This window comes from Pseudopodoces humilis, chromosome 4 (genome assembly GCF_049639895.1).
Source record: "Pseudopodoces humilis isolate 2021_Gansu_Grassland_sample_001 chromosome 4, ASM4963989v1, whole genome shotgun sequence".
NCBI lineage: Eukaryota > Metazoa > Chordata > Aves > Passeriformes > Paridae > Pseudopodoces > Pseudopodoces humilis.
In genome coordinates, this window is record NC_142203.1 from 53,768,005 (window position 1) to 53,779,591 (window position 11,587).

At 43.5% G+C, this 11,587-nt stretch overlaps 1 protein-coding gene across 2 annotated transcripts; it reads left to right on the plus strand.

Annotated features, from left to right (window-relative positions):
• Positions 1-1,666: 1,666 nt before the first annotated feature.
• Positions 1,667-10,426, plus strand: CRHBP (corticotropin releasing hormone binding protein). Of its 2 annotated transcripts, none has more exons than XM_005532504.3 (7): positions 1,667-1,798; positions 2,234-2,327; positions 2,922-3,079; positions 5,043-5,253; positions 6,819-6,967; positions 8,239-8,356; positions 9,804-10,426. In XM_005532504.3, exons 1-7 carry the CDS (start codon positions 1,718-1,720, stop codon positions 9,959-9,961), a joined length of 969 nt encoding a protein of 322 aa, XP_005532561.3. In that variant the 5' UTR covers positions 1,667-1,717; the 3' UTR covers positions 9,962-10,426. The 2 variants fall into 2 exon arrangements, with proteins under 2 accessions (XP_005532561.3, XP_087910512.1); XM_088054386.1 differs by lacking the exon at positions 9,804-10,426 and adding an exon at positions 8,745-8,869.
• Positions 10,427-11,587: the final 1,161 nt, after the last annotated feature.

Consider the following 11,587-nt stretch of genomic DNA (forward strand, 5'->3'; position numbering starts at 1 on the left):
GACCATTCAGGAGGCACTCTGGCAGTCACACTCCAACCACCAGACACTTTAACTGCTGGGACCCAAGCCCCTTCACAGCGGGCAGCTCCAGTGAACCAACGGGTCCCCACTCAACTCCTTACACATCCCACACTCATTCAGGCAGACCAGCTTTCATCGCCGGTTCAAACCCAAGTTCCCCACAGCAGAGCCTCAGACCTCTGCTTCCTTTAAGTCATTTTATAATAGTGCAGCAACAGAACAGAAACCTTGAGCTGATGCCTCCAGAGAGGGCCCCTGAACAAAGGAACAACAGGGCTTTTACACCCTCACAGTCTGTGTATGTGAGGGTGTGGGATCTTCCAGCTGAGTCCTTGACTCTTGCTGTGTCTCCAAGTGTCTGGTCACGTGGCTGGTGCCACAGGTCCCTGGGCTTTCTGGAATTCACAAGATCAGCAGTTCACAGCCTCTTCCTTTGGGCTTAGACTCCTGTCCCACAGAGCTCAATCTGCAGCTCTCACTGCAGGTGCACATCCAGCTCCCTGCACTGAATATTCCTCAAAACTCAGGATCTGAGGTATAGGTTGGGAACTAGCAGGGCAAGCTGCAGGGCAAGCTGCAGGGCAAGCTGCAGCCAGAATTTGGGACTGGATTCTGCAAAATGCCTCTGAGGAAGGGATTGGAGGGGTCAAGCTATAATTTATCAATGTTATAACTTATCAATCTCTTTAGAGAATGACGAGAAGAATAGCAAGTAAGGCTGGGGCCTTCTGCAGCCCCTTCTGATCCTCATGGTCTCCAAGGCACGTCTCACCTTCCTGATTAATGTTCCAGCCATCCTCTAATGCAAACCGGGACTAAACCCTGCAGTTTTCCAACAAAGCTTGTAATTCCCAAGGAATTTTAATGGGTTTTAGATATATACCCCACATCTAATACTTCTGCTGAGTTCCTGATTTTCAGTACTCTGCAGAATTATGAATTTTCACTCCCAGGCTCAACTTTTAAAGGTCTTCTCAGGTTTCACTTGAGAATCAAGGCTGAAGCAGTATCAGGAGTCCTGTGACGAATATTTACCTGGGAAGCCCAAGTTTTCGTAATTTCTGTATGAAAGCTGGTTTTGCTGGGAAGAGCTGTCTGGTTTTGCCTGTGTGCTTGCTGCAGAGCCCTGGAGGGATGTTGACACAGGCTGCAAACCTACCTGGGATGCAGGGGAGCCCACCCAGGCCTGGCCAGCAGGAAGCACCCGTCATAGGCACTGCAGAGAGCTGCATGTCACAGAGCAGCAGAAGGTAGGCAGGAAGCCCTGCACGTCTGAAATGCCCCAGGACTGCTCTAGGACGAGGCAGGGATGCTCCTCATTGCTCACTTTGGTGTAACTGGAAATAAACACAGTGCATGAGTGCCCCATATACACAGGGATGGGCTGTCTTCCCCAGAGGTTTTCAGCTATTTCACCAGATAGATAAGGAGGAAAGACATCTGCCAGAGAGAGGGGAATTCAACCGTCTTGAAAATTTGTGGCTGCAATTTGGACCCTTGTCATGCCCACGTACTGTGTCACTGAGAGAGGAATTCAGTTACCATGGGTTACCCTATCAGTACGGGGACCAAGTGCCTCCCCTCCCAACAGCTCTATAAAAAGAGTCGCTCCAAGACACCCCAGCGGCTTCTGCATACCAGCACAGACCCAGAGAAACTTGGCCACAGGGGAACGGCCGCCAGAGGAGGTGTCAGCATGCCGTCTGCTTTCCAGTTTCAATGCCACCTCGTTCTCATCTTCCTGGCAGCTTCCAAGGGAGAAACCAGATACCTAGAGGTGAGCAATAGGATTGATGATTAAACATCTTGCTGTGCTTTTAGCTGCTGTCTTCTAACTTGTACTCTAAGCTTTCAAGTATTGTGCTTTATTCTCTCTTCCTTTCCTATTCCCACTTCTCCTGCGTTAAACTTACACCTGGGTAACATTAATGCAACAGTCCCATGTATTCTGTACTAGCCCTCTGTTTATTTATGCTTAGCAGTTTTGCTGAGGATTTAAGAGACTCTCAGTGCACTTAGCTGCTGGGCTCACCTCTTAGATGCCAGGTTTATTTCCCCTCTGCTGCACGTTGCCAGCTTTCTGCATGAGCTCTTCCACAGCTGCTGTTTCTGCAGGAGGGATGTAACGTGCTGTGCCTGTTCTTGAGAGGTGCAGGGAGAGGGCTGCATTTCACTTTGCCCCAGACTCTTTTTGCCCTCCATCTTCCACCAGGTGAGGGATGCTGGTGAAGATGACCCCTTCCTACTACTCAGTGAAGATCTGAAGCGAGAGCTCTCTGCAGGACAGATCTACCGGCGGTCGCTCCGTGAGTTTCTTTGGTCCCTCTGGCAGGTGGGAGAATCCTGGGGGTACCTCAGGGAGGTGAAAGGGCTAATTGGGAATGACAGAGCTGCAGGAGCTTTTTGCAAGACTAGAGAGAAGAAGGACAAAGCATTAAATCCACAGAAATCTGTGGTTTGAGGCAGAGGGTTGGGGTTCATTGTTGATGGTCACACATAACTGGAGCAGGATGGGGGTTCCCTACCCAAGTCCCTAGGCAAGGTCACATTGCCAAGGGGTGGGGCAGGTGTAGTAGCTGTAACTGGGGAGAAATCTGAAAGAATAGCGTGTTTGTGCGCATACACACACAGAGTTTTCTGCTCAGCGATGCATTGACATACCTTCCCCCCTCATCCCCCCCCGTCACGCGTTTGTGCTCACACCTGCGAGCTACTGTTTATCTTCTGATGCTCAGCAGGCTCCTAATTGCTTCAGCTGGCTCTCCCTGTCCTCACTGCCAGCCGGCTCCCAGTGCAGGGGGATCTCTTCTATCCCACTCCTTTCCTGCACAGTGGGAGCTGGCACCGAGTCTCCCTCCAGAGCAGGCAGAGGCAGTAGTCCTTTGTCCCTGCTTCTCCAGGGTGCATTGACATGCTGAGTATAGAGGGGCAGTTCACCTTCACCACAGACCAACCACAGCTGCACTGCGCAACCTTCTTCATCGGGGAGCCTGAGGAGCTCATCACGATACACTACGACTACGTAAACATCGACTGCCAAGGCGGGGACTTCCTCAAGGTAAGAAGCTGCAAGGCGCTGGTCTCCTGTGACTTGTGAGGTGTTTGCTGTGTGTGCAAGGGACAGGTGCACATCTGTGTGTTGTGTATGTTTCTGTGTACAAAACAGGCTTTCACAAAGCAAGCACTTCTGGGATGGCTCTTTCTTCTCCCTGAGAAACTCTGAGTATGTGTCCCCCCCGCCATCTCTACTCCTCTAAAGCAAAGTCAGATGTAGGATGAGGATCCCTCTCCAGACTACTGTACTATCTCTTCTGAACTTTTCCAGAAGCCACCTCTATGGAGTGTCCATACCCAGGGAGATGGCTGAAAATTTGGTCAGTGGGATTTACTCATTTCACTGTGAACCTTATGAGCCCTGCAGATAATGACACAGATCTCTAGACTGCTTTTATTGCTCTCAGACCTCTGCTCACAGGTCACTTAGCATCAGGTTAATAGTGAGTGGATCACTGAAGGCTTTCTTTAAAATTTTCCTGTTAGAAACTTTCAGGACATTGTCTCTGACCAGAAGGAGACTCGTGACTCACAGCTGTTCATATTCCAGTGTTGAAAAACTTTACCAGCACATTTCTCTGGCAGGCAGGAGCATTCATCAAGATCTGAACCTCAGTCAAGGGGAGAAGGGGAGGCTCGGTGATCCCTGGCTCCCCTCACCTTGCACTTTGCCCTTTGTGCTGAACTGGCAAGGCACAGAACAGACCACATCCAATCTAGTAGCAAGCTGAGGTCCAGGGACAGGGAGAAGGAGGAAAGCTGCCCTTTAGCCCTTTCCTTTTCTCAAACTCCCTTTACCCCAGAGAATTCTGTCCTTCCATTCCATATCTTGGCTGAGATCTCTCCCCATGTGGCTACAGGGAAGCTGATTTCACTCCCTTGTGGGTCTAAGGCTTTTGTACCTGGACTTACGGTCATTCATGGAGGCTAGAAAAATGCCAAGATATGTTTTATTAACTTTCCTTTCTTTGGTAATGGTGTCCCAAACTTCTCTGTTATATTGCTGTATATATACAGGCAGCTTTTCCCTCATGTAATTTGAGCACCTGCATCACATTACTTCAGAAACTTACAGTTCTGGCAAATCCAGACAGATCCTGATGTTTTTTTCATCATGAAGCCCCACATACATCAGAATTATTGACTGAAGGGATGAATTTTCGGAGTACTGGCTGAAGTGTTTAAGGAATTACCATGTGAGAGCAGCTAGGAGGGAATTGAAACAGCAAGGCATGCAGTTGCATATCTATGCTAGAGCTAATAGGTATTTCTACTTCTGACACATTTCTCTCAAGATTGTGAGGGAAAATTGTTGTTTTTTTGTTATGAGGGAAAGATTTGTAGAAGCTGATGCTTAAGGTCCAGACAAATAATGCAGGATTTCTTTTGCTTGCTAGTGGTTAAAGAAGGTGAAAGAACTGAACAAGTGAAAGCAGTACCTCTGCCAATAATTAAAATTTTTTCTGTATTCCAATTTCTCTGGAAGGCCACTGGGATCATAAATCACAAGCTGTAAAGCATGGATGGTAGAAAATTACAGGCCAGATCAATCGACATAATGCCCAGAGCTTGAAAAGGTTACTTATCTATCTTGTGGCTCCCAAATCAAGCTGGTCAAAAACTTCTCATAGTAACAATGAAATTGCAGAAAAAAGAATGTGATGATGCTGAAGCAAAAAGAGATACTTCCCTCAAAAAAAAAAAAAAAAGACAACAAAAGTTGTCACCTGAAGGAGATAAAAACATTAGCAGTTTTATGTATCCCTTTCCTAAACATCAGTTAAAGCAAGAATAATGAGTTGATTGTTAGGAAATCAATAAATACAAAGAATTTTTGTTTTCAGTTTGCAGTTTTGAGCAGGTTATATGGTGTCAAAAGAAAAGAGTGTCTGTTATACTTCTTGTTTCTGTTCTCTGCTAACAGAGCAATAAGCAAAACCTTGTTTTGTATTGTTTGACCTCTGTAGGTGTTTGATGGATGGATACTCAAGGGAGAGAAATTTCCCAGTTCCTTGGACCATCCACTCACCACTTCTCAAAGATATGTAGACTTCTGTGAAAGTGGGAGTATTCAGAGGAGCATCAGATCATCACAAAACGTGGCAATGATCTTCTTCAGGATTCAGCAACCAGGCAATGGATTTACTGTCACAGTCAAGAAAAACAGCAATCTCTTCCGTAAGTCTGAATTTCATACTACCAAAGGGGCTTGAATTTGGAAGCAGAAAGATTGTGTTGTTTTGCACTGAATTTTCTCACTGTGGTTATTTGCACTGACAAGGCTGAGGTAAGGGAGGTGGAGCCCTGCAGGCTTGATTCAGGCTCAGTGTGTGTCCCAAGAGAAAAATGAGCTTAAGAGATCACACAGGCTTCAATATGCAAGACTGTAAGGCTCTTTCTTTCAGATGAGATCCCTCCCAATCTAATATTGGCATGTTCCAACACATTTAGCTAGAACAAATAGTATTAATTCAGCAATTTCAATCTCAGCGTTTTCTAGATATGGGTGAAAAATGAGGAAAAAATATTTGAAAAAGGTCAACAGTAAAATCAGTGTATTGAATGGTTATGTGGTAGTTATGAGAGATATACGACCACAGAGATCTATCTGCAAGTTCTTTCCCTAAGCCTCTAAGCTGCCAAGGCACAAATTATCATAGAATCATAGAACAGCTTGGGTTGAAAGAGACCATAAAGATATCTCATTTCAACCCCCCACCATGGCCAGGAATGCCACACACTAGACCAAGCTGTCCAGGACCTCATCCAACCTGGTCTTGAACTCTTGCAGCAGTGAGGCACCACAACTTGACTGGGAAACCTGTTCCAGTACCTCTCTTGAATTGTTTTTTTCCAGAGAGGACGGGACATTTAGCAGTTATTGTTCAGGCCAGTCTGATTTATCTGCCTAACTACCCAAAGTGACCAAAGAAAACAAAACAGAACAAAACAAACAAAACAAAAAACAAACAAGAACACCCAAACAAACAAGCAACCTCCCCAAAAAACAAAAAAACAAAACAAAGCCCCCAAAACCAAAAAACAGTTGACAGCATGTCTGCTGTGTCTTTACTCTATGTTATTCAGACTTGAGACTGCAAACTGGGTCCCCACTCTGATGTGGCTTCATGCCCATGGATGTGATGATTATTGTATTCAAATGCTGGAGGTGGCCGGTGTCTTTCACCGTCCTGCTAAAGCAACTGCAGGTCTATGTCAAGGATCCCTTGGTTTGCTCACATAGATGATAAGTTACTGTTTTACCAGAACTCATAAGCTTGAACTTAAAGATAAAACCATGCTGTCATTTCAGTGAGATATTTTGCCATGTAAGCAACTCCAGTTCAGAGGAGCAGAATAGGATTAAGGGGGTTGCTGGCAATATCAGGCAATAAGCTGTCAATTAAACACAATCCCTACCTTCACCCATGTTTAGCCTCCTTCAAACTGACAAACTGTATGAGCCCCTGATGCACAGCTTTCAGGTGTGAGCTCTTCTATTGACTGCTTCACCCTAGGGTTCTGCCAGACCTCATGCTACACAGTAAACAATGGGGAGGAAATTGTTAAGGAACAAATGCTATGCAAGAACCTCACAAAATGCCACACACATTCTTTTCAGCATTTGGTTGTGACTTACAGTAATTAAACTATCTCTGCTTCTTTGATACTGTAATTATGTAGTTTTTCTACATGCAGTGATGACTGGACAAGTAACTCTTGTACCTTTTCCTGTGTCCCAGCTTGCAATGTCATCTCTCAGACCCCCTCAGGAAGGTTTACCATGGTCATTCCTCACCAGCACAGAAACTGCAGCTTCTCCATAATCTACCCAGTGGTGATAAAAATATCTGATCTTATCCTGGGCCATTTAAATGGTCTCTTTTTAAAGGTGGGATCTTTATTTCCTAAGAAAATATTAGCATGTGCAATTTTTCTGGGCACAGAAGAGGGAAGGGGTGAAGCAGGGATAGGCTGTGACACTAAGGCATGGGTGCTCTGGTTTCTCCCAGAGTGGAGAGCTGGGGCTGTCTCTGTCACTATTGTCTCTGTAATGTTGCAATGGCAGCCAAATTATGCAAAGTGCCATTAATGCATGTTACGATTGCTTGCCATAACAAAGGGTAAGGGTTTCATTATAAAGGAAGGAGCACTCTCCCTGGGAGCTGTATGTCTGTATTTAAATGAATGAAAGCAACGAATGAAAGCAGCAAACACTCTGAAGAGAGAAAGGAGCCATTATGTAGCAAGGTATCACAGACGAAATACAAATGTGCTCACCACTGATTGCCTGCTCCAAGTGCTGAGCATCCTTTGCTCTGATCTGGGATATTTGGTGCTTGGTGACACAAGAGGAGCGGCTGGAGATACCTGTGCCTGGGAAGTGTAAGAGGGTACCAACTCCAAAATATTCAGAGAATAGAGCAAGGAAATTTGTTTTCTCCTGCCAGTGAGTCTGAGAGCCCAAGTTATTTAAGGAGATTACCAGTGTATGAGCAAGCCATGTTTTGAGAGATGGGCAAGAGCATTAGTTGACTTACTCAGTGGTGAGCAGAAAAGGACAACAGCAAAGGAAGGTAAAGAAACTAGGCACTTCAATAGCAGCATAGGGGTGACAGCCCAAAGGTGTTCAAGGTGTCCATGTAAGATATTTTTGGCAAACAGCATTAATTTCAGGATATTTGTGGCTTTAATATATAGTAAGACATTGTTTTCAGAAAAAACAGTACTCTTTTTGTTATTTTCTACCTTAATTGAACTTTGCCACAATGATGCATTTTACCATTTTTTTAGGAATAAATATGGTATAGTGAGACTGAAGTTCCTGCCTGCCAGCTGAATGTAGGCATACATACAGCCCAGGCCTGCATTAATTTGATTCCATGTCAAAGTATCCAGAATGAGATTGCTTATCTACATTAAAATCTACAGCTGAATCAACATCTTTTCTCATGCCAGTAATTTTCCAAGTCCATTTAGGTCTTTCTTTGGAATCTCTTAAGAAAATTAACTAACTAATGTCAAATCAAGGTAGCACTGCTCAGGATGAGAAACTGATTTCGCACAGCTTTAAGCACAGGTGATGGTTACCAATTGTTAGCTTCAATAATGCTACATTTTGAAGATGAATGGTAAATAACTTTTAGCCTCTGCCTTTTTAAGAAACCGTCCGCAGGCTGTGCAGGAGTGGGAGATTTTGTAGAACTTCTTGGAGGAGCTGGCTTAGACCCATCCAAGATGTTTCCCCTAGCTGACCTCTGTCATTCCTTTCATGGATCTGGTAAGAACTTCTTCCAATTACCTCCACATAATAAAATAATTAACCATAATATGACATGCAGACACACACACACACACATCTGGACTTCCTGCTAGACTAGTGAACTTCACATTTAGCAGAACATGACAGCTAAAGCTATTAAAGCCTGTGGTTTGGCTGTGTGTTACAGCACACCCATGACCACTCATTTGCCCTTTTAATAAACATTATGACAAGGCTGAATTAGACATATTTTAAAAATTCTTGTCCTATGACAAAAATAAATGTTAGAATGTCAGCACATAAAAAGGTCTTGAAATTTGCAGCAAATAAAGGCAGGTTGTTAGATTCTCAGTTAAAGAGCTTTTCTGTCATTTACTCAGTGTTTCCAATGCCTTTTCTCCTGCAGGTGTAACACATACCCCAGAAACATCAGAGTTCCCATTCTCTACTTTGAACCTGCTGGGGCCTCTGAACCTCTTCTGCTATCATGATGGTCCAGTGTCTTATTTCTCCCCATAAAAATAAGAATTTTTTTTAGGGAAACTGCAGTTTCCCTAATATTCAATAGCAGACTGCAAAGTGTGGCACTGGTAAGACAAACTAACCCCTGTGGCACACCTGTCATATCTCACAAGTATCAACAGGGCACTGGAGAAGCAACATTTCCACAGAGCTGCAGAGCAGGCACATGCCTGGCTCTTGTGGTCTGCCTTGCCTTTCATCACACCACATTCCAAGATTCACCACAACTGTTCAAAGTGCTAACTGTTAAGTGCTGCTGTTGAATGATAGTACTGAGCACTGGAATGAGATTAAAATGTGTTTTCCTGGTGGTGTGAAGGAAGTGAAAATCCGTCTCAGCAGCTCCTGTTCTCCCAGTGTCATACCAGATTTCTCCTCAAGTGTGGAAGTTCCCCCAAGTTTCCCAAACAAAAGGGATTTGCCGAGCTTCCACTCAAATGGCTTGCCTAAAGCAGCAGTTAGTGAGACACTCAATTTCCCTCAGAGCAAGACCATGTGCTACCATTTGAGTTTGTCTTGATGGGACTCTCACATGCCTTTCTTCCTGAAGAAAGAGTGAAGAGTGTCCTTACACACAAACCCATTAATCCCTCTGACGGGAAATATTTCAATGTTGTTAATTTTGGCTGTCTCCAGGATGTAGTGCCATTACCCGTACCCATCACTCATGGTATCTAACAGTAGCACATAGACATGGAGTAGCATTTGCAAGAGGGAAGGATACTTAATGAAATTGTAATCATTGTAAAGCAAAACTAACAAACACAAAAGTTCATCAGTAATATCACTGCTGGAAGGTCATTATGACACATGAATTTGCTTTATTTCCAAAGTTGTTTGTATAAGTGCTTCATAATGCCCATCATTATATATCTCTTTTCCCTCACTTTCTCTTATATTTATATATCTTTATATCTACTTTATATCTCTTTTCCCTAAATAGCCCAAATGAAGATTGGCTGTGACAACACTGTGCTGCGAATGGTCTCCAGCGGCAAACACGTCAACCGTGTGACATTTGAGTATCATCAACTGGATCTGCAGGAAACAGAAACAAGAAAGGAGAACAGCATTGAGGAATTCTGCTTTCCTAGTATCTGAGAAACCAGGACACACATCTTCATGTAGCTAATGAAAATAAAGTTCTATAATAGTGTATTCTTTCCTTTAACTAGCTGGTGGTGTTGAGCCTTTCTATAAGCATAATTCTTTTTTCATAAAAATCAATCATTCCCATCAGCAAGCAGGAAAAAGCAACAAATGTATTAATCTTTGTTATTATCATATTCTTTCTGCAATGTTTAAGCTCATTTACCATATCAAAAATCAATAGCAAGAATAGAAGTATGTTTTCTGTATAAATATTATTAGGAAAATAGACAAAAAATCCTAGTCTGGGGATATATGAAATCCACAATAAATATAAACTTCATGCAGCAGCTTTATCCTTTTATATCTAGTACAAACAAACAAATGATGGTGAACTACAATTCCAGTTTTGTAAGAGGAAGCCCAACATTAGTGTGCGTAAGAACTACTGTTTTACTTATGACTTTAAATGTACTATTTATTTCTAATGACATGTTTTTAATAAAAATTTATAGCATGAGACTTCCTTACACAAATCCAAACATAAATAAATACATTCAAAGAGTTGGCAAAGAGTTCTTATGTTGTATGTTTTCTGAAGAGGTCTTTTAACATACTGATTATACTTCCTAAGTCTTGTTCAGTTTTCTGGAAATTAAAATCTTGAATACATGTTGATGAAAAACTGTGAACTATTATGAGCAAAAATTTGGTTTCTCTAGGTTGGTTACCCCTCCACACAAAGTTTCATTAGTACACTTACTTGTACCTTCCCTCTTTCAAATTTTTTGGTTGTGTCCTGCTGACCTGTGCAGGCCAGGATAGAAAAGTATTGATTCACTTTTTCTAGGCCTTTGGTGTCCCAGAAAAGGACTGTCAGCCTTGGAGAACACTGGGAAGCACAAGCACAGTGTCGGACCAGAACTGTGTCCTAGCTTTGAGAGCAAGATCTGACTGGTATGCTTTCTGGGAGTCCTACCTGGTAGTAACAAGAGCAAACTGTTCCTCCTCCAGGGCTCAATTAAGGGTGAAACCTAATTAATCCAGCTGCATTCCTGAAATCTTTCACTCTAAATTATGGCTTTTAATCTCACAGTCATTCATTCAAAATCAAGTGTCTTGATTATTCAGCAGCTCTGCAGTTAATCTCCCTGATTAAAGTGGGTGAAAACCACAGGATGCCTCAGACTCTCCCTCTTTTGGTTTTGGAAGCCCTGTTTTTGTGACTGACTCATGAACAGATGGATGGCTTTGGCAAACTCAGGTACCCACCCTGTAGGGCTGTGTTTAGGGAAAAAGTGGGGATTGTGGGAATGTTTCACTTAATTCCAAGGAAAACAGACAAAAGTGCTGCTGGCTATTCCACAACATGAAGCAACCCTGACTGGGGTCTCTGAGTGGGGGGTTCTTGGCCACTACATCCCTGCTCCTGCCTCATGCAAACCACTGTGTGTTTTCTGAGCCACATTGAAGCACTGGCAGTGTTGGTGTTGCCACCCAGCATCAGAAACATCACATGCTATAATCCCAAAATCATAGAATGGCCTGAGTTGGAAAGGACTTTAAAAAATCATCTAGTTCTAACTCCCTTGCTGTGGGCAGGAACACCTTTCCCCAGACCAGGTTACCCAGAGCTCC

Excerpts from the sequence above, each read along its gene's own strand:
- CRHBP (XM_005532504.3), top strand. The coding sequence starts at position 1,718 with ATGCCGTCTGCTTTCCAGTTTCAATGCCACCTCGTTCTCATCTTCCTG. Across the intron at positions 5,254-6,818 it reads GAAAAACAGCAATCTCTTCC|CTTGCAATGTCATCTCTCAG; the intron begins GTAAGTCTGAAT and ends CCTGTGTCCCAG. Across the intron at positions 8,357-9,803 it reads TCATTCCTTTCATGGATCTG|CCCAAATGAAGATTGGCTGT; the intron begins GTAAGAACTTCT and ends TTCCCTAAATAG.